Below are 26,998 nucleotides of genomic sequence, written 5' to 3' on the forward strand. Positions count from 1 at the left end.
TGTAAGTGTAAGTTGTGGTGAAGAATGACAATTTATAGAAAACTGGCAATTGGACCAAATTTGGCTTTTTTTAAAACATGAATCGAAAAGTAATTAACCTTATATAAATACTTACATTGTATTGTGATAGAGATATCATGTTTATGGTAACATAATAATTGTACGTCCTACAAACCATTCATGTCCCTTCAGGACAACTGTAGGTAACATCTTTATTATCTCGGCCATTGCATACTCAAACAGATCATTGATCCATCTGACCATGGAGCTATAAACAGTTTATAGCTCCATGATCTGACTAACCGATCATAACAAACCACATATGAAAAAAGGTCCTCCCGAAGGTTCGCTCTTGATGTACAAAATTTGCGATATATAAGGCAGTGGTCAGGTGCTTTGGCATACATATACCTTGATTTGACAGACAAGTTTATAACGATTAGCGCTATAGGTAGGGTACAAGGCTGAAGGGACCACAAAACGTTATCATAACATTTTCAAAAGAGCCTCTAAAATATGTTTTTATAACGTTAAATGTGGTGTTATAAAAACGTCTGCAAAACGTTTTTATGAGATATTAATGTTATATTAATGTTTTAACGAACAAATGTTTTGAAATAATAGCTTGAAAACGTTTTCGTGACATATTTATTACACCACAAATAACGTTATCATAACAAAAGACGAAACGTTTTAATAACGTTTTAATAATGTTTCTGCGTTTGCTGGATACACGGAGCGGTGAAGGGGTGGGGAGACTTTGCGATAGCGGTGGAGTGGCGTCGGTGTCCACTAGAAAATACAACGATGACGAGTTGTGGCGTCATCAACATTCATTGAGGACTGCCTTGCTGCAGTCTGTATCATGACGGCAACATTTTGAAAACAAAATAATTTACAAGTCTGAAAGCTTGTGATCCATTTACCTTCTGAGGGGCTTTGTTCATTTGCTAAAGAGGCGTATCGGATGTTCTATAACTTAAAATGACAATGTTGGTTCCTATTGATTTTTTAGCACAGGGGATGGAGGATGTGAAAACTGATGATGGGTCGGGCGTTGAAGGGAATTTCAATTTCCTTGGTTAAGTCATAATTTATGTACCGATACGTTATATCAATTAGTTCCAGTTTTTCTTTCAGCTTCAGTATTCATCTTCGGATATAACCACGTAATTAATTTTTTTCTGGCACCAGTCAGCCGAGGCCATGGTGGCTGCTCGTTGAGATACGAATGACTGATATAAGACAAATTGTCAGTAGGCCTATGTAGTCTGTGGGTTCTCTCGCTTCTTCGTACCGTAGGCCTGCCGTGCGGGGAAGGTGGAGATTGTACTGGAAATGAAATGCACGTGGGATCGCTCCAGGCGCGTATCCAGCCTTCGCAGTATGAATGGGAATGCGAGGTTTGGCCCCATTGTAAGATCGAATCAGAGGATTTGTTGTTTTGTTACGATCCAGGAACTATAATGAATTAGAAATTTAATGCACAATCTACGATGCACGAGGGCGGAGCCCGAGTGCATCCAGCGATTGCATTAACACCCGGAGTGCATTAATCATGTGAGTAACGCACGCTAGACCTTTGATTAACCCCGTTCATTCATACACTACCATTTGTGTGGGGGAAAAAATCATAAAACAAAACATTTTGGTTACATATAACCAAAGATTTATTAAAGTGATGCCCCGTAATCCCGTAATTTTACCGTGCGTTACTCACAGGATTAACCACGGTCAGCTGACCTGAATGGACCAATAGGATTTAGGAATCTTTACTAAGTATGAATGAACTTATTTTCATACGACAACGTTTAACAACAAAAGAGTAAGAAAACAACAACTTTACTAACTTATGATTTTCCTTTTGGCGTTCCATATCGAAGAGCAAAGTTACAGACACACGGAAGGAACAATCTGGATGTCAGTGAGTACAATTGACACGTATATTAATATCTTTCGGTGTAAAAATTACGATATATATAAACCTCCGGTTATTTTAAGGCATAGCCTAACTTTACTCTTAGTCAGAAAATGTTCTTAGGTCTATCTATCATGTATAAATCTATGTACTGCAAATGGGCGGCTTGCGTTAGGCCTAGTTCCACGACATTTCACTACTAAACTTGTATGAGGTCAGTAGCGATCCAACTTTCGAGAAAATAGTATCATAGAACTTTATCAAATGTCAGTCGGAAACTGTCATTGACTGGAAAGTTAATGTGATTGCTTATTTACAATTTGAATTGTTACCTTATCATTAGTAAAATAATTTAGGCATAAGTTAGGCTTCACCAAACTTTGAGAAATAGAAGGCACATTGATTGAGCTGCAAATAGCTTGAAATATTATTGTTTGCACCTCACGACCACACCATCTCATTTAGAAACCCCTAGTTTGACTCTTCCCCTTCCATGAACGTTCATTCCCCTACCTAATCAGATGGGAGTTATTTACACTGTAGCTTGCCCCCCTCCCCACTCACCACCCCTTTTAAAATCCTGTGTAGCCACTGATGATTGTATCCTTGGTAACCTCTAAAACAGGGCTTTCAGTATGTAGAAATACTTTGGTTGAACAAAAGGCCAGTCTGAATGAACATCCCACAATACCTAAATTGAGTAATGTATGTGATAGACTGCTAGGCTTTCAGTTTCAGCTAGTTGTAAAATAAAGTCCCAATGTTTGGAAGGAGGTATTCAAATCCCTCAAAGGCTGTGGGCAAACCCTACTCTAAAATCTAACAGTCTTACATTCTTTGAAAAAAGTTTTTCCATCCATCACCATAATATATAATTATGTACTTCCCCATTATTTTACAGATGCTCATGATCACAAGGTGTCATATTAGTGTATAATAAATATAGTACAGATCTGACACAAGATGGGCAAAAAACAGGCCAATAAAAAGGACCCAAATAGTGAAGCTAGTACTGGTAAGAATTCAAAAACTGAAAAACTAACCAAAGAGGACATCAAACAGCTCATGCAGAAAGCATTGGACAAAGCTAGAAAAAATGGACTCTCAACCTATGAAATACAAACGGATTTGACCAACGCCCTTCGCAGCCAAAATGTCCCTGTGAAACCAAGTGGGAACGGCTCGATGACGCTACTGAAATGTACATCGGTGGTAGCGCTGACCGTGGTATCTATCGCGATCGTGCTGGTTGTCTGCTTGGACTTATCCTCCGAAGAGCTTCTGGACTTTGTTCGGTCTCAGGATTGCTTGGTTCCATCCAATCTGCTGGTGAATGAAGTCGGCCGACCCATCTCCGACTGCAGCATGTGTCGTGGGCTAGAAGCAGTTCCCATAGAAACGAGCATCACCAAGGAAATATTTCTACAGAATTACGCTTATAGCGGACGTCCTGTTCTCATCAAACAGGCCACATCAGACTGGTTAGCCTTGGAGTACTTTGACTATCACTTCTTTCGACAGCTGTATGAAAAGTTTCCCGACTCTGCCGAGATGGTGGATAGTGACTGCAACTTCCTACGCTACCAGACAGAATTCCTCACATTTGTTGACTTTCTTAAAATGGACGACGACAAGGTCAATAGGCTAGACTGGTATGTTGGTTGGTAAGTGAATTTTTATTGTTCCCATTCTTCCGTTTTCCAGTTGCTGTGAATTTAAAGGTCATCTGTGCAGCCCTACAAATAAAAGATGCAAAAGTTGGTCATATAACTTGTTTTAAAATACTTACTATTATCTCTGATGCCAAGAATTTTTGCAAGTCATTCATTACATTCAAATGAGGTATAAAATAACTATCTCTGTTTGGATATATGTTAGCCGGTGGTAAAGTGACAGAAGTAAAACTTGAGTACCGGCCGACCATTCTTTCCTTGTAGCATACAGTACTTTGAAGTGAAAACTGGTGACCATAACCTACAGCAAGTATTCTACCTGAGAATCCTGACTACATTAAACAACTTTTTTCGCTTGGTTGTCAAGTTTGACCATCTTGAAGCGAACTGCCAACTGTATCTCAAAATATTAAAGTCTGAATTTAATCAAACAAAGACACTCTTCCACATATATGCAGGTATGGTTGCATGTGTGAGTGAGTTTTTATGTGTTCAAAGTAGGTTAAAGAATGTTTAAATTAATGAGTTTGATTTGATACCAACATTTCTCAGTCAAGATGCTTTTGTACTTTTATGTGGTACTGTTTAGTTACATGTATTTAACAAGCAAATTGGTAAATTTTCAATTTTTTGGGCTTCAACTTCATATTTTAAAATGTCATTGGACTGGTTAAAGGTAATACATATCAACAATATCAAACCTTTTTTACCAAAATCAATTCAAGAAGCTTCTTTACATAGTTATGGCATTTAGTTTTCTTACTGCTATTTGGTACTGTGCAGAAGTGCAACTTTTTGGTTTGATTTAGCAAGGTTGGCTACCAAGATAACAGCAATTGCTATGTATTATCTATGCCCTATTAAGTCCAATCATCATTATCTGACAGTCGTCTGTTAATTTGATGACAGAACTTGCTACCCAACTTTTTTTTTCCCTTTGTCAACAACACAGTATTAAGTCCAAGTACAATAATCACTGAATCAATAAGGTTGAAGACTTGCATAGTTTTTTTTGAAACTGTGGTGCAAGCAGTTATCAGTATTCAACCAAATCAGAGATACGGCCAAACTTTAATATTCTAATGAGATATTGTTTGTGTGTTCCTACAAAATTAATTTAGATTCTTTCACAGCCTTGCAAGATCTAGACAAGTGCAATTTCTTACATTCACAGATTGACAAATTCATTTGCATAAATCTAAAATTTTTGGGCCATTCTCTTTTACCATTACTTCATAGGAGCAACTGTGATAGAAGAGTAATGAAAGAGCTGAGGAAGTATTATGAACGGCCATTCTTTCTACCAGACGACTCTGTTTCTTCTACCCTGGACTGGATTTTTATCGGGGGTGCTGGTCCAGGGGCAGGCTTGCATGTAAGTAGAGGATTCCAAAATCAGTGATTCCCAATTTCTGAATATTTCGTGGTCTTTTTTTTCATTTTTTAAATTTATAAATAATCCCTCATGCCTGGATGTAGAGCAGGGTGAGCAGGGTAGAGCAGGGTTAGAGAAGGGTTAGAGCAGGGCGAGCAGGGTGAGGTGTACAGCTCTGCTCCTTCGGGTAGAGAGGATTTATTGCAAAATCCCAGTATAGCACAAAAGATTGTGAGTCTTAAATGATTACTTTACAACCTAGGGGTCTCCCCGGACCTGACCGGACCAAACACCCGCACCTCAGATAACTTTGCCCCAAATCTATGTACTGGTAGTGTTTCACTCACAAGCACTTTATGCAGCTGGATTGGTAACTTGGAGTCCCAATCCCCAGCCGTCCTGTTCATGGTTAGATACATATTTTGGTATATTTTGTGTTTGTGTTCATTGTATATACGAAGAACTTGAGATGACAATGGTAATAATAATAATGTTGTTCAATTTATATAGCGTTTCATACCAGCGAAAGGGTTTCAAAGCGCTTTACGGACATTACAGTATATTACCCCTGGTAAATGATAACCCTGTCCCGGAGACAATCCCTCCAGTCGGTTACAGTTATATACTGCGCCCAATGTCAAGTTACCTCACAGGTACCCATTTAACCCCTGGGTGGAGAGAGGCCATTGAGATAAAACATCTTGCCCGAGGCGTAACGTAATGAACTAGGTAGGTATCGAGCCAGCATTCCTTGCATCACAAGCTCGATGTCTTAACCAATTGGCCACCACGCTCTCTAACCTGATTTCTTCTGATGAATATAAAACATAATTGTAGTTATTATCACTTGATGCCCCCAAAAATGAAATTCAAAAATTAAATGGAAGGAACATACATATTGTAAGATTTTTTTAATGGATTTCTGAAGGTTCACAAAGGATGGCTTGGATAAATTGTGTATTTGTATGTTACTCCATCTTTAATAGTAAATATAAGACAAGTTTTTGCTTGTGCTGGGGAGGTGGGGGGGGGGGGGTGTGGCAGGGCGGTGGGAATTAAAGATAAACAATGAGTTATCTTATTGATTTGTCAATGATCACCAATAGTCAGAAATTCACTGTTCAAACATACGGTATGGGAAAAACATACTTGGATTAACACAAGAAATTTGCTGATTACTTTTAACTGCAGTTTGTATTAAATTTGGCACAAATACAAATTTAGCACAAAGTGACCCAAAGTTACAACCCGAAGCAAAGTGCAACTTTAAAGTCAATATTTTTTTGTTGTTAACTGTTATGGGCATGCTTTACCTCTGGCATATTCACAACTACATTTACTGATGACGTCATCTCTAGGTCATCGCCCTCTTAACAGTCCACTCTAGTATCGCGTCCGGATACCAGTCAGAGGTTTATACACCATTGTTGGGGAACCATCGCCTCTCACCCCGTTCCAAAAACATGGCTCTGTATTGTTTTGCCGTAACACTGCGTTACCTGTTTTATTCCTATCATTACTAGATTCTTGTTTTGACTGAAGGATCTTCAAGTCTTAAGTGACTTCCATTTTATCTATTTATCCTCACTTCTACTACGGAATGGACTTTCCCTTTTCTATACCATATTTTACTTCCATCAAGTGAATTGTAGCGGATCCCTTTGTAACTATTACAACTGTCCTTGGATAAACTTTTAATCATTTAGTAATTCCGCGCCGTGCCTTTTGATAAAGCACTCTTTATCGGATCATTGCAAAGGCCCAGCTCTACTACACCATCAAGTTCATCAACTTCAGCCCCAGTTGTAATAGATAAGTTATTTCTTTCTATCTGGTGCCTTAAGTTAACTGTATCTTTGTTATTCACTTATTTGTACCATTCACCTTTATTATCCATATTATTTGTAGAATATGGAAATATTATCATTCAAGATACCATTCGAAACCTCGTCCATCTTTTCTTTTATGCTTTAACACCCCTGGAAACTCTTTCTGCCGGATACAAATTATTTTACATGTCGTTTCCGTAACAGCAACACACTGGAATGTTTGCTATATTTGGAATCTAAACTAAACATTTGTTTACTTTTGCTTTTGTCCAGATTGACGTGGTGGATGCATCTTCCTGGCAAGCACAAATCAGAGGAGAGAAAATTTGGACTCTCGTACCTCCCTACGAATGCGAAGCTGTTTGTCGACAGATGAATGTTACCGTGAATCAGGGTGACATATGTAAGTCAGAGACTAATATCATTTTAGATTTTAAAGTTGCTTTATCAAGCACAGCTAGCTGTTTTGGGTAAGTACTGCCAGCAGGCAGTAGAAGTGAGAATGCAAACATGCAGTTTTGTGACTTTTGTCCACAGAAATGTCTAGTAATTGTCCATCTGTCTGTCTGTCTGTCTGTCTAGCTGGCCATAAGTAGCAGTGTCAGCATTCAGCGATAACATCTATGGCAATCCTTTTTGTTGTAAATGTCAGGCTTATTTTTGATAGTTCCAAGTATAAGTTGGTAACGGTGAATATTTGATTATAAGTTTCTTTTTATTAACTCTTGGTATATAAACTCAATGATGAATACAACTATAACTATGGATGGTTATAATACATGAGAATAAATGCTTACTATAAATATAAATTACGGAGCCCTCTGTTATACGTCTCTAGCTTCGGGAGATAAACTTAAACTCCACGATACGTCTTTGGGAGACGAACTTAAAGCCCCGATTCTACAATAACAAATTACGACGCGATGCACAGGGAACAGGCTCTGCCCTTGGACCTGATTGGTCCAAACTTATAGCTGACGTCTCACCCAACTCTTGATTGGTGAGTGCCAACCCGATATGCAGATGAGCACATGCAAATGAGCACACAACCAGTTTGAACCTCGTTTGGCTGTCTTCCAGCCCCACAACCCGAATCATTCAACACAAAACATCTGTACACGCTTCTAATATCAAGTGATATATAACCCGCCACACCACAGAACAAACCACCAAAATTTGAGCCGTGTGTGACGTCATTATAACAACAAGTAAACAATATGTCAACACAAACTAGAATTCGCTTCAGACAAAGGAGTGGCACACCCAAAGATCATCTTTATAGCTTACATGACTGAGATCCTTTAAAGCAGTGGTCCCTGCCACCCCCTGGGGGTGTTGGGAAGTCTCAGGGAGGGCGCTACAGGGTACACAGGGAATAGGGGGGCATTGGCACTGATTTGGAGATCCCCTGACGACACAACACTGCAGTGATTTTGGGCACAATATTCATCCAGGGCGTCTGTGAAAAAAAAAAAAAAACTATTGTTGAGAGAAAATTCATCATCTTGTAGGGAATGTAGGTTATTTTTTAATTCCTATATGCATATCTTTGGACAGACTGATTGCTCACTTGAGCGGCCGACCATATGAACGGTAGGTCAAGGGGATGGGGTAGGGGGCATTCGGACAGTTCAAGATGATCGAAGGGGGCGGTTGTCTAAATAAGTTTGAGAACCACTGTTTTAAAGAAACAAAGAAACAAAACAAACTCACCCACATATGAAAGAAAATCTTGCTCCATTCGGAAGTTATCAGGGTTTAAAATTTGTATAAGAGAGTTGCTATTCTTTTTACTCCAGTAAAGGAATTTTGCTTTTTATATTCCTGTTTTATGTATTTCTCATTTCAGTCGTCTTGGATACCAACATCTGGTTCCACAGAACGGAAATACTCGAAGGAGAAATTAGCATCACCATCGGTTCGGAGTACGACTGAGGATGTTAGTAGAGATGATCTTTAAGACGGCGGGTGGGGTTGGTGGAGGGCGTGGTCGAGCCTGCTGAGGGACTAGAGGTTTTTGAAGATTTTGGTGGTGGTATCAACAGAGGTTGAGGTGTTGGTTGGAACTATAACCAAAATATTCTGAAATTTTTACAGTAAATATAATGTGCAATAGATATCAGTTTTCAGTCAATATGATGATGGTCATTGTATTGTGACAATTTTAATACTATGTGTTAAATTTAATAGCATGAAGTTTGTTGCAAGTCTCATTTCTGGAGGTAGATTTGTGGCAAATTTGTGCCTTCAAAACTTATGTGGATTAAACCTTTTGAGGTTAAGTAATATTGAAACAATAGGTACATTTTAATACATATATATAAAACAGCACATATGAGATAAAATTCTTATCACAATATTTCTGTTTTTTTTAAAGGACAAATGTACAACATAAGACTCCACAAGTTATATTTCTTTCCACAAGAGATCTTAAGCAAAAACAAAATCACCCCCCCCCCCCAAGATTCCGAAAGGTACTTAACTCTTCTTCCAATATCGCTACTTCAAATTCAGAAAAGATAATCTACTATCCATGACTCCACAAAATACAATGCTTGCCTTGAAAAAAAATGCTTTCATTTTACTTGTCTGTTGTATCAGAATATTTTTGAAATTCATAAGTTCATCTGTCATCTTGCTTAAATTATACATTCATACGGGTTCTATGGTTTGGATAATAATAGTTAAGCGTGGTGTTTGTAAATATGTGAGCAGTTCAAAGATTAAAACAGAACTTTAAAAAAAAAACCTTTCTAGATACTAATTAAGGAACTCAGGAGGTATTTCTAATGGTACTATATTTTTTGTCAAGGTATATATTTTGCTTATCCATTCATTCTTCTACATTCTATTTTTTTAGTTTTTTGACCAAAGATTTACAGAAATTTTTGTATTTCCCATAGCGTCTTGCCTTATCTGTAGTTTGCCAAAAAGTGTGAAATAAGAGATGGGAAAAGCTATTAGTGTGTGTCAAAGTTTAATAACAATAGTCAAATTAACCAGCCATACTATTGATTCATAGCAGGGGCAGATTGGGTCTTAAAACCGGCCCGGGCATTTTCCACCGGCCCATTATTCATTGATATGTGATCGCTGTCCTAGGGGAGGGGTCTAAGTGGAGGGGGTTTTCCCCCTCCCATCGAGATTTTTTTGAAGTTAAGGAATGCCTAGATGCAAAATGGTGCTATATTTCTCAACTTTGTAGGTTACAATAATCATTTAAAAATGACCAAAAAATATTTTTCTAGAAGCAACACTTGATTAAACTGAGGAAAACTAAAAATGTAAACGAAAATATATGTTTTAGACTAGATTTTATTTAGTTTTTCAAGCATTTTGTGACAACATGCTTGAAAAAAATGGAAAAAAACATAAATAAAATCCATTAGCACTGACGGGTTGCCAATAGCACGTTCTTTTGTTACAAACTTACAGACTAACTAACATGGTAATTTCTTGAGCTGATTCCCACAGTTAAAAATATATTTCTACACAGCTTGTCTGTATTCTACTAACTACTGTGAAAATGGGCTGTAATTTTTACCAGGCTTACCTGGCCACCGCCCACCTGGCAGTGCCCAAATGCCTGTTTGGCCAGTCTGCCACTGTCCATAAGATAGCAATAACTGTCATGAATAACTCCCCCCCCCCCCCCCCCCAAACATTTAAGATATATCTTATTCCATTTGGGAGATATCACAGATTAAATGCTCCTTAAGCACACAAGGACAAAGACTTGATTAAGTCTAAATATGACATCATTGATCCACATGAGTTTCAGTTTGTTATGTTTTTCTGTTTTATAGTACAACATTTATTTCCTGTAATGGAGGTGTCAAGTTGTCAGCACGGTTAACATTATTTCCTTTAAAGTATGTATTCCGACAAATAAAGAGAAAGGAAAAACCAGATCAGATTCTAGTGACACTATGACATCACACAGTTTGAAAATGACAGCTCCCACACAAACTTTTAAACTGTGTTATCTCCCAAATGCAGCAACATATTTCTTAGATGTGGGGGGTGGGGTGGGGTGGGGAGGGGATTGTTCTTCACAAGGACCTCTGTCAATATAAGCTACAGATGACAGTAAGGTTTTTCTCTCTGTTAAAAGTAGAATAAGTGTGATATCTGGTTTTAATTATTAAATTTAATTAATAATTACGCTTACAATAGTTTGTCATCCCGCAGTTCAGAAATGAATCATCATCTTGAATTGACTTGGAAATCATCGACAAGTTAACAAAGTTCAGGCCAGCATTTTGTAGACTATCATTACACTGCTGTTGTAATCAAACTTGTGTACAAAAGACAAGAACTATTTTGCAACAAGGTAAACTTGCTAAACCTGCTTTTTGCCTTCGTTTTGGTTAAATTTTAAATATCATAGGATACTAAGATTGTATTTAAAACAGTGCAGTTCATTATGCTTGTTTACTTTCAACTCAGATATTGAAAAATTCAAATTTGCTTTTCATGTGTGATAAAAGATAATAGCAAAACTTGTCAGAAGGTAGAAACAAGATGAACTCTCTGTTTGATTGTCAAGCAATAATTGGAAATATCTGATGCATTTTTCTGATCATTTGCAATCATATTAAAAAATTGTTTATGATTTCTTAAATCAGTTATCTGTTGAGTTTTTGATGAGGTACAGTTTCACAATTTTATTTATTTTGGTCATTTTATAAACTGATAGCTGGGATAAGTGTTCTTTCTTTCATATATTTGATAACCTCTTTCCATTTCACTCTTGACACTATCATCTTTATAAAAAAATTAAAAGAAAATAAAGAGGTTTAATTGTGTTTGCAGATTTGTTTACTTTCTGTCCTTTGTTGTTCTAGGGCTTCGAATCATTACTCGCATATTTTGAAATACAAATCAAGTGTAACTGTTTCTTTAGATCATGCTCACATATGATATTTTGTGTACAAACGTTTATTAGTAATTTCATTAATTACTTGATTAATATTCTGTAGTTAAATTAAATTGTTGACCCTAAAATTTATCAAAAACATGCAACATTTCAAATGAAGGATTGGAAAGGATTGGATTGGAAAGGATTGGATTAGTGGGAATTTAGGGTGCTGCAGAATGGCCCCAAGACTACAAGATAGTCATTTCACGATTCCCCCTACCAAAAATATTACTATATATAATAAATCTGTCCCATCCCGAAAGAACTGCTGAAAAATGAAATCGGCGTGATCAAAGGACATACCACTTGACTACAATAATCTTATCTAATGACGGAGTGGTTTCATTGGAGGTAATACCTGAGCATGAGCAAGGTAGGTTTTGACATACGACGATGCAACCTCTTGCACCCGTCTTTCAACAGCTGGGTTCTACGGTTACCACTAGCAGCCAGAGTAACAATTTGAAACTTCGCTGAAAATTAAATATAAATAACGCCATAAAAGATGGATTAACGGCAGTGAACGGAGATATGAATACATTAGGATCAAACGTAGTAACATGGGACAGGTACGTGTTCGCGTTTAAATTGGTGAAGAGTAAATGATTCTCCCTTCCAAACTACATATTTACATTTTGTTTATTAAATTTACTAACGTTAGCCTATTGCCTTGTCTATGATGTTCATTACCTTAATTATGGGACCAACGGTAGGCCTAAACTTACAAGAGGCAGGATAGGTTTAGCGAAACGAAAATCGGCACAACATATGACGGTACTCAATGGTTGGCAGGAAAGGTCAACTTATTTTCTGACTAACTCTATTAATTTTTGTTATCTAGTCGGCCTAGCCAAATGTTAGTATTACAGGTCAAGCACTACTCCACTAGGCTAAACTACACTGTAGAACTGAACCCTAAGTTTGCTTATAAACTATTTTTTCTGGCATGAACGTCCATAATTGTACATGCTACTGGTGCTAGAATGGCTATATAAATTAAATTCTCCAAATCAGAGCCAAGAATGGGCTCCTAAAGTTCTATACATACATTAATATTCAAATCTGACATGTTGCCTCCAGAGGTTTGCTTGCATTGGACCATATTTGGCTTTTAGTTGGGTGGATGAATTTGTCAGTGAATTAATTGTTGTAAGGTTTGTAGGCAAACGAGGAGGAGGGACACTTTAAGCCAAAATTAATGCTCTCATGTTTAAACAAATGACAAAGAATAACTAACTGGGAAACTTGTTGTAGGATTGCTGAATTGTAAGAGCAAAGGAATTTTGAATTTTAGATTATAGGTAACTGGTGGCATTTGTCTGATAGCTTAAACCTGTAGTTGTGGTTTTCTTTTTCAGGTAACTTTCTCCGCCCACTTCTAGCTTTAAGAGGTCAAGTTCATCTCCCAAGAAAATGACAACAGGTTCGACTGCAAAACCAACTGCCTGTGTTGTTCATTATGAAATTGAAAATGACGAAGAAGCCAAATTTAAAGAACTTTGGACACAGAGGGAACTTTTGGAGATGGAAAGGAAAGAGAGAGACTATTTGAAAGTTCATTTCCCCAACTGCAGCAACCTAAGTCAAAGCTGGGATGAAAGATTAACAACTCGGGTAAATTTAACATTAAGTTAATAGTTTAGTAGGGAAAAAAGTGTCAGGAGGGATAATCTTGGTCTCCATCAAGGACGCTATGGGAGAGAAAGTTGTGCTCTGATAAAACTTGTCGGTGTGCAGTGTTTGGATCCTCATAAAGAAGGGGAATGAGGTCAATATCAAAATTGAAACATATTTAGTCATTCCTTCTTGTTAATGGAGAATGATCTGAAGCAATGCACTTGTTGTATTATGTACAGTATGGAGGCCTATGGTAACTTTGCATTTCCCCAACTTTGCAAACTGCATGAAAACATGTACTGTAGGTGCACTAATAAACATTGTTCAAGTGCTGCACTGTGTTTGTTCGAAGTAGAATTGGAACCACTTTGTCCGACACAATTTAATTCAACAAAACCTTCTAAGCAGAAATATCCTAAAAATGGTTGCACTGAATAAGCAAACATCAATTCTGTATTTTGAGGCACTTTTAATCATTATTTGAACCCATTTCACTGGAATTGTAGAGTAAATCTCAACCCATGCTTGAAATTAGGGAAATTTTCTCTTGCTTCAAGCACTTTGACTCTTGGAAGACTTCTAAGACAAACATAAATTTATCACATTCTGACAGAATTTAATCAAACAATCTTTGAAATTGTTTAGATAAGGGAAATAACTAAACCACAGAGCAAAATCAGAAAGATCTTCATTTCAGCTGTCCTTTAGAAGAACATTTATGCAAAGTTACCTTTTACCATCCTACTTTAAAACTTATAGCCATCCATCTGTTGAGCTGTAATATTACTGAAGAAATACAATCAACTCAGCTCTACAGTAAGTCAATAGTGAACCCACCTCATCAAACCTGATGGAAACATTGCACAGAGACATTTGAGACATGTTTTTGAACTTGTTTCTTTCCAGCACCGATACAGCTCCTTGAGGCCACCCCAGCATCCTCCCATACCCCCAACCAAGGATATCTCTTCCTGGCCAAATTCGAGACAGCTGAATACGAGACAAATTCTACCGTCCAGATCTTTTCCAAGGACGGCTCCTGATCTCTCTAGCTCTATATCTTTGTCGCGTAGTCTTGGTGCCGGACCGGGCGACACGAGTCTTACCTCCAATGCCGAAATGCTGGATAATCCGTCCTGGAATTTTCATCTCAATGCTTGGGTATCGAGCAAACTTGTAAGTTTATTGTCAGTTATTTCATGCCTATTTTGTAGTTTTTGTGTCTTTCCATACTTGCGAGTACTTGAGAGCCACAGTTTTGATGAATGTAGAACTATGTATTCTTGGTAATGAGGTCATCAGTTCATCAACATTACAAACAGTTTATGATTCGCTGTTTAGGTCAGTCTGTTTGTCTGGTACCTTTATGCATACCAGTGCGAAAAAAAGTTTCAGTAGAATCATTTAATGAATTTACAACTGATAGTGAAGCTTGTTGAAACTGTTATTAGCTAAAATATATATTGAACCTGTTTACACAAGGTGTGCAAATTGGTACAGTAAATTTCTGAAACTATGCAAATACTTGCTTTCTGTCAAGCTTATATTAAAATAGCTACCTCTCTCAGACTCTTCTTGCAAATGGTTTTCCCAAACACTGTTTTACAAAAACAGATTAGAAGCTAATTTTTCAGATCAAAGAAATAGCTTCATCAAGTACAGTAGAATCCTTCACATGCAAAATTAACGATTATTCATAAAAGACGTCTCTGAATTAATTTCTTAAGAAGTACTTTTGAATTGGAAAGTTATTTAGTGAAAACGATGTGAATGACTAAGATTCCGATAAGTTGGGGATTCTGGAAAACAAGTGTACAAATTGAATTTTTTGTCACCATAAGAAATGCACTAGCACCAAGATCAGTTTATAATTTTACAAGACAATATTCTATGTGGTTTCTGTGATTCAAACTACTTTGAAAAAGAGGGAGGACTTTATTTGCTAGTCAAAGAGCAGGATTTGAAACACCTTCAGCAGGGTCACCCGGCCCTAAGTTTAATTACTAGTTACAGTTAGAGTGTCTGACTTTTTGTGAATTATTTTCACACTCAATTTTTTTGCTTCCACGGATGTAAGAATGCTTAGATTCTGGTGACGTTCTTAAAGTAAGACAGGTGTCTGTCCCTGTCAAATTTTATTTGCCCGCTTGAGGACAGCTAATAAATCTGGCTTATAAATGTTAAATAATTCCCAGTCAAATGTCTGCTTTTATGTATGTATGTATGTATTTTAGATCCTCCTGCAAGCAGGACCTTGCGAAGAAGCCATCATTGGCTTATCAAAGCCCCAAGCGGACCGAAGTCAGATCTTAGATTCATATTTAACATCCATGATTATGAATTGTCAATTGTCAACAACTCTGTAACTGGACGACATACATTAATCTTAAGAGTGACTTGAACTCGGGACCTTATGATTGAAAGGCACCGGCGTTAACCACTGAGCTAACACTCCACATACTGTATATGTTTTAAGGCCTTCTTTTATAATGTTGTGTTATAATGCCGACCTTGCTGAGAAACCACTAGCACCTATTTCAGTATGTACATGAAAAGAAGACAATGTATTTGTTTTGTGGCTGTGTTTACCCCCAATCAATAATTTGACCTGTCGACAGGGTATTAAGTACTAGCCAACATTCAATGAATCTTTTAATCCATAGTCTCGAGAAAAACAATCGACCAGACATTTTTCAATTTCTTACCAGTCATTTCTACCAGTGTGGGTCATTCTTAGATACATTTTTCCTTTTGTTTTCGACTTTTCTGGTGTTACCCTTTTACGTACAGTATATATATACCTTTTCTTGTTCCGCCATTGTTATAAAATCCATTGTTATGTACCAACATATATTGCGTGAGTTGTCTGTTCTGATGGACAGCCATCGACCAAGTAAAGCTTCTGTAAGCCACTGTTTTTGCTTCTTTGTGGATGGTAAACTGTGAAGTGGTGGTCTTGTATTATCTAAACAAATATTGATTATCCCAAACAATTGGTTGGTAGAAAGGCAGGAATGTTTAAAGTTGTCTGTACGTCAATACAGTCGATCCTCCAGTTGGGTTCATTCAATTGGTTTCGAACCAACTGTGTTTGCCATAGTTGCATCAAAGTAACCTTGCACTGGTGCATTTACAAGAGCTTAAATTTTTTTTATATTGTCATTTATTAATATATATCAATATAAAATAAAAATGTTAGCAAACTGCTTATCTACTGTACTAGAGAGCCTGTGTAAGAGAATGTGTACAGTACTAGAGAGCCTGTGTAAGAGAATGTGTAAAAGTAAGTTGGCCTGATGTTTCGATCCTAGCAGGATCTTCTAAAAAAAAATTTATAAAAATATATATCAATATATTTTTTGTTATATTTGTCATTGAATGTAGATGCAAGAGAGAACATAAATTATAAATTATGTTTATGCAAAAATGAGTACAAAGAAATTATTTTGTGTAACTTGTAGATTATAATTTACCTTAAAACTTTAAACTAACGGAAAGAAGTACAGTAAGAATGGACATAAATTAATGATAAATGATAATGATAATAATAAAAAATTAATGTCTAAAAAAGCATTTGAAAAAGTGATCAGATGCTAGAGTACACTCTGGTTCATTGGATGAAGACAAGACATCTTCTAGAATCTAGAAATTTTGCAAAAATATTGATTTCCAAGAACGACAGCACTGTCATGTGTAACACAGAGTATCACGTTGTCTGTTATGTATTGCTACTGTATGCTATGCTTGAAGATAAATGTGTGTACTCAATACTCCTCAGGAAATTGGAAATCCACCAAACCATTACACATGGATTTCCTACAATTTTTGAGAATAAATTAATTTGAAAAGATGCTGGCAGTATATTATGATCTTTGTATTCTCAAGAGAATATATATCGGAGATGGAGTTTGGCTGTTTGTTTGGAGATGGTTGTTAAATATTGTTTGTCATAACTTTGTAACCAATTATCCAAGCAAAACCAAAGCAGGTCAAACCAAGAATTTAAAATGTTTTGTAAAGTAAAAACCTTGCTTAAGTTTTAAGAAGTTAGAGAAAAGTCTCTTTTTTTCACAACTAGCAGCTGCATGGAATTTTTTATTTTATATGATATTGTCAGGTTATGAATGATTTTCTGCTATTTTAACTTTTCAATCTTCTTTTTTAACATTGGAGGGGGGTGAGAGAGGGTGTCAGGGTGGGTTGACACAGCATTTATATTGGAAGTGAGAAAAAAGATTGGGGTGCATAGTATACAAATAATAAATGGTTATGAGTGCAATAGTGCAAATATTTCATGAGTTGAAAGATGGAATGTTCCATTCAACGAGGCGCAGCCTCGTTGAATGGAACAAATTACATCTTTCAACTCATGAAATATTTGCACTATTGCACGAATGGAAATCATTCATTATTTGTTTTATACAACACCTTCAAATTTGGATATAATTGGATGTAAAATGCACTCATGCAACAGATTGTTTTGAACAGACAGGTTTCTCTGCTGTCTTACCATTGAAAAAAGTGCTATCAAAAAAGTATAACACATGGTTCTATTTCATAGAGTGAAATAGAGCGGATTTTGCATGCAATCGACGAGCAATTGACCAATCAAATGGCCGGAATATAATTAGGTGTTGTATAATACCCTCTGTACAAAACTGTACAGCACAGTACTGCACAGTACATTACTGTACAGTACTGTACAGAGGGTATTACTGTATGCATACTTGTTGACCACATTATTGTACGTTGTCTCTTCTCGTTTGCATCCGTAGGGTCAAAGCAACACATACATAAGTTTGGCTGGCCAAACTGAACTTTTTGACCGAGGAATTTACAACTGTCTGGTAAGCATGCTCTTAAAGTTGTCATGATGCAATTAACACAGTATATATATGGAAATACTGCCTGTATAAAAATTTAAGTATGTTGTTGTGAAAATTCTGAGCGGTCACTTTTATTTCGAGGATTTTGCGGAGAGTGCCAAGTTGACAGCAAATGGAAGAGTCTAAAATTGGATACAATTAAATGACCTGTCCTTCATGCACCGAATCTCACATCATGATCATGTTACTTCATACACATTGAAACTTTACACACAAAAAAATCACCATCACAAGTTGTGACATTCAAACCTTTAAATGTTTTTTAGCCTAATAGTTCGAAAAGTTATCTCCTTCAGTTCTGTTAGCCTTAAGAAAGTTTAGCTGACACTGTTGGCTGAACATCCCCTTTCCTTAAAGGCATTGAAGACTTGCCCCAAACCGCGTGCCGGCTCTAAAAAAGTTAACTTTCCTTTGCTTGCAAGTGAAGTTTCCTTCTTGTCGCTATAAAATGCAGACAGTAATGAAACGTGATACCTTGTTATCTTTTATCTAGACCTGAGATGTCCATTGCTGCTATGTACACTGTGTTGTGGGTATTGACCATAGCTGTATGTATTGACTGTACACTAGTGTCTAGTTACCGACGGTAGCAAGCTGTGTGCGTATATTCTGGGATCGATGGTGGTGTCTAACACTTCTGTTACACCTCATTCAAAACTAGGTCAGATTACCGGCATGAGACATTTCTTTGTGCACGAGTCTTCACACCCTTTGACCTTATGATCCTGAAAGAAAGACCAAAAATATTTTGTAGTATTTACAGTCTGTTGCAATGTGCAGATAATTTGCAAAAAAGTATAATATTTTGTCTTTTTGAACGGCAGCCGGAGTTTCAAGAGGGTCCCATCTTGCCATGCCCTCGGTATCTTCATCACATGCATAAACAGACCGTCTTGAAACCAATAGAGCCCGGGAAGACAAAGAAAGTTCTGGAAAAACCCAAATTTTGGAAGTGGAAAGGAAAGACCAAACAACCAGTGACTGGAGATGAAGTAAAAAATGATGAAGGTGAGTTTTTTCTTTTGTTTTTTTTTCTGTTTTTCCTTTTTGATTTAAAATGATACAGTATAAATATTGGCAGCAATTAAAAATAAATGTAATTGACTACTTTGTGTGAAATTAGCAAATAAATGATATTTACCTGTTATAAAAGTTTAAGGAGTACTTTTTGGTTACTCATTGAGTAGCATCAATACAAATTTTCTAATAAGCCAAGAAATTTGATGATTTCTACTACATATGGCCAAAGTGAATCCGACTGAATCGATACTTTGAGAGATGTTATTTCCTGAGAGCGTTGTAGTCGACTGGTTATGTAAGGCAATCGCCTTGCAATCTATGGATAACATGTTTAACTCATAGATAGAACAAAACATCCTTTTAATAGGCAAGGCATGTAATATCAATTGCCTTTCTTAAACCAAGTGTATAAATGACAATCTGCAAGTTGACTAGTAATTAAAGGTGTATGCTGGATTGTGGCTACACCCTAAGGGATGTCCTCCAAGGGGATGCATAGATATAGGGGACTGTGGTGCCCCAGGAGTACAGTAACTGTTCAAACTGTGTGTGACAAGTTACCAGGCTTCTTATGCCGTGAACCACCAACCTTTTCATACTTTAACATCATTTTAAAATTTTCAAGCCTCTTTTGGGCAAAATGATAGGTTTCATTCAACAATGATAATTTTAAGTAATTTTAATTGGTTTGCCTTGTCATGAATATCAAATGTAAGTTTAATTTTTAGCTTTGAAGGTCAAGTGAATAAATGTTACTGCCAAAATGCCTGGAAGCTACCATCTCTCTCAAAAGATTCCTTTTCCTCCCTAAAAAGAAAAGAAAAATGATCAATTATGTTTAAATGCCTTGCACATTTACAATCACTTTCAGAACGTTTTCCTCTCTGAAACATTTAAACTGTCCAATTTGATTCTCCTAAAATATCCCGATCTTAAATATTCTCTGCCAAAAAAATAATCAGTAAAGTAATAATCAGTAATTAAATAGATAAATATAATTTGGTGCCATATATAGATGACCATTACTGATGAAAAAAATTATATGTATATGATAGGGAATATTAAATTTAGTGTTCAAATTTTGCATAGCAGTTTCAAACTTTGTCTATTATAAAATGATATGGTTACTGTGTATAAGAACTGCTACTGTACAACTTTGCAACTTTGTATCTGCAATTTGCCCATTTTGCAAAGCATTTTGCATAGTATTTTGCGTAGCAGTTTGCATAGTATTTTTCATAGCAGTTTGCATATTATTTTGCACAGCATTTTGCCATGCCATATCAGATTTATAAATTATTCCGTGTATGTGTGTACAGTTTGTCAAACATTTCAATTGTTTTACTCACCTTTATGGTCCAAAACTGGTTACTTTGAGGGATGGAATCATAACCATATTTCCTATTTTCTTTCTTCTTTTCTCTTTTCTCTCTTACCCAGTCAATAGTCCTTCATTACCACCCATTCCCTCTGTCTCCCAGGAAACCTCTCTCCCTGCAACTCCTTCTGCCTCATCATTCTCCAACCATGCCGATTCTTCATCTGAAAGCTCCTCCTCTTCCTCCTCCTCCATGCCCGTATCCTTCCTGACCTCATCTCCAACCTCTTCTCCACATCACCCGAGTGGTGCAAAGTCACTCCCTGGCTCCTGTATCGGTCCAAGGCATCCCCCCTGTAATTCCCCTGCCCTACTATCCAAAAGTGCATCCCCTGCCAGTGTGACTTCTCTTCTGTCGAAACCTGAGCACTTGACGAAGAGTGACTCTTCTTCCTCAGGATTGTCACATATCGAATTACAAATTCCTGCTCGTGTATTTCAAACGGAGTGCACTGATGGAGGGCATGCTTTACCCTTACAGGGACATGTAGCAGCTTTCCTTACACCTACCTTGACCCCATGGCCATCTCCTCAGCTTTCATCCCCACATGGTAGCTATAATCCTTCCCCCTCCCTACTTCCTTCCGTAGGACCTTTGACCCCACAGAGCAGTATGTCTCCAGAAATGAAAAGAGATGGTAACGAAGGTAGAGTATATGTGTTGGAAATGTGAACGCCCCCCTGAAATTTTTTTATAGTTAGTTTGCTTCAAACATTAATAAAGTAATCGATTAATATTAGCATGTACACACCATTTATGGAATGCTGCCTTTTGATTTCATAGGATAAAAACAAAAGATTAAAATGCATGCGCATACTAAAAATTAATAAACGTGTAACCAGAGAATACTTGAATGCTTACATTTCGTTCAACTCCTCTAATACTGAAGATGGTATGTTATTGTAATGTCCATTAATAATGGCAAACATACTTCTTCCATATATATATTAAGTTTCCATTTTACTCGATAAATGATTCCCTGGTAACATTTAGTTGTCAGTTCATTACAAGTGCATGCATTCTTATGTTTAGAACATAATATTGTAAATTTGAACATTAATAAATGCACCCTTTTGTAAATTACTTACATTTATAGCCTACTGCAGTAGTATACATACATGTATTATTTCCATTTAAATACTAATCTGAAATGCTGCCATCTATTATCCAGAAAGCTAAAATGACTGTACTGTCTCACACATAATTTGTCTTATAGATACTATTAACAAGTACTTACAAAAAAAAACTTGTAAAATTCACTCTGCATAATTAATCACACAATTAAGCTGCAGTACGTGGAAAAAGCAAAGTTATTTTCTTTCTCTTGAGAACAGAACTTTTCCCCCATCCCCCGCCCTCTCCCAACCATTTTTCTTCTTAAGGTATACACAAGCTCAGTTTCAAGCCTACTTCCTTCACAACTATTCTTATTCTTACTGTGTTTAGTTTTACCCCTTTTCTACCTTTTATATGATATGTGAAAATAAAATCAATTAGGTCAAAATGTAATTATTGTAAAAAAAAAACATACTTCTTTTAGTTTAAACTTGAATACAAAATAAATGAATAATTGATTGATTGATGTGGAAGCTTTTTTCTTGTTCCTAAGTTCTTCTTCTTATTAAATGATCTACTCACATGTGATTAGTGTTGTCGCGATATTACGATGTGCTTCAAATGCATCCAACATGTCGAAAAATACATTTCTTCTTTTTGCTCCAAATACCATTCTGTATGTATGCCATGCCAGCCTTAATGATTTGGTGATATTTTAAAAACTAGATCACAAAACAAATACATTAGAAAACTGAGGTCAAATATGTGTCTTGTTGACACTGATCATTGGCCTAAGGTATTGATGCCTGGACCAGGAACTTAATTCCTACTGGATTTTGTTGAGTATGTGTTTAACTAAAGTGGGCCTGCAGTCACTTGTCAGCCTCTGAAGAAGATCCTACTAGGATCGAAACATCAGGCCCACTTACTTTCAGGCATTGTCTTACACAGGCTCTTAAGTGGATAAGCATTTTCCTAACAGTTTTGTTTTATTTGGATTTGGATTTTGCTGAGTAGAAAATGAATTTGTCTTCTTCATACCATAGATTGCAATTTTATCGTTTGCGGCATAGAACAAAATTATGATAGATAGAAATGGAAAATGTCATATCTTGACAACCACACATGTATTACATATTTTGTTTCTTTTGAAGCTTTGCAATTCTGAAAGCTCGCCCTCTCTATAATACAGCATGAGCAATTCAAAGCCCAAATTTGAGCTACTGTATTTTAAGTAAAAATAAACAAAACAATTTGAACGGGGGGAAAATAGGATCTATGGTTTGAATAATCGATAAGTGTTACTGTTTGTGGTCTACTTATTTGGTCTCGCAGAAGGTTAGACGGCAGACGACTTAGTAGGAACCTAACACGACGGTTCACATGTATCCCAAGGGTGCCGCAAAGCTCTGCAGTAATTAGCCAAAATATCACAAACTGGGGGATTTGGGAAAAGTCGCTGCATAGCAAGGTAAAGCGATTTATGCAGTCAAAAACAAAAAATGTTTTAGCTTTGAAAGAAAAGCTTCAATTTGATCATGTTGAAAAATCATTGTAAGATGCATAGAGCACCTCCATTTACCCACATAGGAGTGTAGCTCAGTGGTAAATGCCAGTGCCTTTCAATCACAAGGTCGCGAGTTTGAATCACTCCCAGATTAATGTATGACGTCCAGGTCTAGAGTTGTTGACAATTGACAATTCATAATCATGGACGTTAAATATGAATCTAAGAGACTGACTTCGGTCAGCTTGCGGCTTTGATAAGCCAATGATGGCTTCTTGGCGAGTTCCTGCTTGCAGGATGATCTAAAATACATACATACATACACCCACACACACACACATACATACTGTGTGTGAATCGTAATTATGTCTGCATCGCCGGAAGGACACTCTCTGCTCCCAAAGTAATATTATTCAAAGTTGGCCCAGAATCTTTCTTTCCTTTCTCGTCTTCGTTTCCTCTCTTGTTTTTGTCTTATCTTTGTTGCTGTAAGGAATGCTATCGGTTTGACCTAATTTGTCTGAAACATTACCCATTAGCTTGTTGGAGCACAGAATTGATATGAAAATTGAATAACGGTTGAATCCGGGCAATTTAGCCGGCTGTTCTACAAGGGAGAGTACTAAAAGTTGAGAGGATTTAGTTTTCGCGGCTATAAACGTCAATTCAAGCATGATAAATTTGGAAGACGGGACTCTCACGGAACAATGTGCTGTATTGTCAATTAAAGATGTGCATAAAATATGAACCGTGTATTTAGTCTTGTAGGTATTCAAACTCAGGCAATGCATGCACTATAAATATATATATATATATATTTATATATATATATATTTATATATTTATTTATATATATATATGTATATATATATACATATATATATATATATATATAGATATATATGTATATATATATATATATCATACAGACATATACATAACTTTATATTTATGGCAGGTGTGATATATTTTTTCAAATGTTATATAAATTATACTCAAAATTATGAATTTTTGTTGCAGTTTAGTTTGTGTTCCTTTACCCATTGTGGGCAAACAATAGCTTTCAGACTATGTGAGGATAACATTAGTTTTTATTTTTCTGGCAAAAAACCCACTTCCAAATGGCAGAAATGAATGTAAGTTCCTGCATAACCTGCAGAATAATTTAATGCATAATATTTTTCATGTGGCAAGTTTGAGCGTCACATAAATATCAACGCTAGATATTTCATCTTAAAAATATGCCGACTGCGTAATTATGTATGTATTCGTGTTACAATGTTGACACATTGTACCATGAACACCCCATAAATTATTCCCTGCTAGTTGTCAATCACATCCTAGTTGCCTGATTCGATAACAAAGATGAATTTTCTAAATTTTCGCAATGTATCTATGGCAACAGAAGGATATAAAGTTACAATCTTGCAGTATTTGAGCTGAAAAGTTGTCTTCCTGTCAGCGCATACAAACCATTTATCCACACATACAGTTCATGAAAGATAAATCATATTCCTGAAAAGTATTTTTCATTTCTCTGGAAATGCTCAGGTGGGGAGTAGTAGAAGCTATAAATTTATGTTCAAAATGGATCATTTCAAGGGAAAAAATGAATAACATGATTGAGCTAGTGTTACCAAAGATAAAGAAGTGGACTGCCATGATGTTCCATTTTCTTGGAGTAACAATGTATTTGTCAAAGCCCTTGACTGTAATGTTGGCTGACAGTCTCCTTCGTTCTTTTGTTGATATTATACTACATGTACTAGGAGACTTAGACATGTACTTGTTGTTTTTAATCAACCAATCAGAACAAGGTATTTTCATATTCTCTGTCAAATCTGAATTTGATGGTGGCTGACAGTCTCTAAGTAATCTTCCCTAATGATTAATATGACACTACATGTACTAGGAGACTTAGACAATGTATGTTTAATGTTTATCAACTAATCAGAACAAGGTATTTTCATGTTCTCTGTCAAGTCTGAATTTGATGGTGGCTGACAGTCTGTGAGTAATCTTCCCTAATGATTAATATGACACTACATGTACTAGCAGACTTAGACAATGTATGTGTAATGTTTATCAACTAATCAGATCAAGGTATTTTCATGTTCTCTCTGTCTTGAATGTTGGCTGACAGTCTCTTCCAAGTCCTTTCCTACTTATTCCTTTTAGCTTTTGTTTTATAACATAAGATCTACAATAGTCTTTTGATTTAAATAAATTTGTGTCTGTTATGCCAATGGAATAAATACTGCATATGTTAAAAAAAAAATTTAAAAAAAAACCTGAAGGGAAGAATTCTATTTTGTCATCCTTCAGCAACCTTTTAAGACAAAATCCTACTGGTGTATAACCTTTTGGAAAAGGCCACCACACTGTTTTATCACCTAAAAGATAAGGGACACTTGCATAATTTGACAATTTTCATGTGTGATATTTAAAAAATATATCTACATAAATTGATTTAAGTAGTTAAGGTGTTTTCTTTTGGCAAGGTTAAGCTAAGTTGCAACTTTATCTATAAATTAATAGTTACACATTAATTGTTCTTTACTATACGTTTCATTAATGAATGTCAACCACATGTATAATAATAATAATTTAAGGAATTGTGCATTTAATGAATAAAATTAATATTCTCAGCTGCTGAAGATTTGGTCAAACCAGAAGATATCGAGCTCAGAGAGAAGCCAAACGGTGAGTAATTTTTTAGTTTTCTTTAGCCAAATTCTTGGTTTAACCTTCCATTACAGAAATTTTACCGTGTAAACTCGATCGTGTTCACTATCTTCACAATCCGCTATTGCACTGCCCTCTATTTTAATTTCTGTTAAAGCTAACAATCTGAGCTCAATTAAAAAATTTCTAGTATTTGTAGGAAAACAATGCTAAAATACCTCTACACAAAATTAACCAAATTTCACGATTCTAAATAAAGGTGTGTCTATGTTTTTTTTAGGTCATTGAACCAGATCAAAGTGGTGAAAACAGAAATGTGCTGGTGCATTATGCTGTCAAAAGTAGGATGCTAAGGGGGGGGGGGGGGGGCTGCAGCTTCATGCAGGCTGCATAGGATGTAATCTTTTGTGCTGTACTGAGTGTCACACACAATTGGCATGACAGTTTCATACAATAGTCGCTGCTGAGATAATAATGCCTTTAGTTGTTTGGTATTGGTTCAGCCTTTTCTTTTTTTTTTGTTCTCCAATGCATAGCAACTTAAAATAGTTTAAAGCCTTTATTTGTGACCAAAATAGCGAACCAACGCAAACTTAACTCGTAACTCTTAAATAATACAATAAAAATAGTAATAATAATCATTATAAATGGCGGATTTTGCAGCTACTGCAGATTTTCTTTTGACATGGTGCCAATTTAACTGAAAAACAAAAACAAAAAAACTGTGATATAAGTTATATGGTTGGAAAAACCATAAATTTGATGTCCATTAAAATTTATGATTTAAATTCATTGTATCATGATATTGTTTCCTCCATTCTGTTTCTGTCTAACGTTTCTTACTAAAAAATAGAAAAATGATAAAAAAATAAAGAAAAATAACATAGTTTATTGTAATATGTGTTTATCATTATGTGCATTCATATCGATCAAAAGTGGTTGTTGAGCTTATATCTTCGACTAACCAAACAGCAATCGGGAAAGAAATGAAATATGATGCAAACGACTGCATCTTCCCGGTTTTCACCCCATCTTTTTTTCTCGTTTTTTTTCCTTGGATCTCTTTTGAAGTTTTTTGACGTGTCAATCAAGCTGATACTATTAGCACAACGCATTTCCCAACTGTATAATA

The 26,998-nt window shown here is 36.1% G+C and overlaps 2 protein-coding genes across 14 annotated transcripts in view; both read left to right on the forward strand.

The window, feature by feature from the left end:
* The first annotated feature begins 1,790 nt into the window (after positions 1-1,790).
* Positions 1,791-9,244, forward strand: LOC139965469 (bifunctional arginine demethylase and lysyl-hydroxylase JMJD6-A-like). 6 transcript variants are annotated; one of them, XM_071967858.1, is made up of 5 exons: positions 1,791-1,920; positions 2,820-3,582; positions 4,831-4,966; positions 7,069-7,198; positions 8,645-9,244. In XM_071967858.1, exons 2-5 carry the CDS (start codon positions 2,882-2,884, stop codon positions 8,728-8,730), a joined length of 1,053 nt encoding a protein of 350 aa, XP_071823959.1. In that variant the 5' UTR covers positions 1,791-1,920; positions 2,820-2,881; the 3' UTR covers positions 8,731-9,244. The 6 variants fall into 6 exon arrangements, with proteins under 6 accessions (XP_071823959.1, XP_071823948.1, XP_071823970.1 ...); XM_071967847.1 differs by having other exon boundaries at positions 1,803-1,924; XM_071967869.1 differs by having other exon boundaries at positions 1,824-1,941.
* Positions 9,245-12,115: 2,871 nt separating this feature from the next.
* Positions 12,116-26,998, forward strand: part of LOC139965494 (uncharacterized) — a 90,505-nt gene continuing 75,622 nt past the window's right edge. For 2 of the 8 annotated variants that reach the window (XM_071967923.1, XM_071967942.1), the window contains exons 1-6: positions 12,122-12,285; positions 13,075-13,330; positions 14,240-14,509; positions 18,109-18,180; positions 19,044-19,227; positions 25,831-25,884. In XM_071967923.1, the coding sequence (XP_071824024.1) occupies positions 13,130-13,330; positions 14,240-14,509; positions 18,109-18,180; positions 19,044-19,227; positions 25,831-25,884 (781 nt within the window). In that variant the 5' untranslated portion in view covers positions 12,122-12,285; positions 13,075-13,129. Of the gene's footprint in view, positions 12,286-13,074; positions 13,331-14,239; positions 14,510-18,108; positions 18,181-19,043; positions 19,228-20,679; positions 21,265-25,830; positions 25,885-26,998 lie in introns of those variants that run through there. The other 6 variants (XM_071967917.1, XM_071967916.1, XM_071967933.1 and 3 more) reach the window with 6 other exon arrangements.

This window comes from Apostichopus japonicus, chromosome 1 (genome assembly GCF_037975245.1).
Source record: "Apostichopus japonicus isolate 1M-3 chromosome 1, ASM3797524v1, whole genome shotgun sequence".
Classification (NCBI taxonomy): Eukaryota; Metazoa; Echinodermata; class Holothuroidea; order Aspidochirotida; family Stichopodidae; genus Apostichopus; species Apostichopus japonicus.

Coding starts and splice junctions, on each gene's coding strand:
- LOC139965469 (XM_071967858.1), top strand. CDS start 2,882: ATGGGCAAAAAACAGGCCAATAAAAAGGACCCAAATAGTGAAGCTAGT. Junction 3,583..4,830: donor CTAGACTGGTATGTTGGTTG/GTAAGTGAATTT, acceptor ATTACTTCATAG/GAGCAACTGTGATAGAAGAG. Junction 7,199..8,644: donor CGTGAATCAGGGTGACATAT/GTAAGTCAGAGA, acceptor TTCTCATTTCAG/TCGTCTTGGATACCAACATC.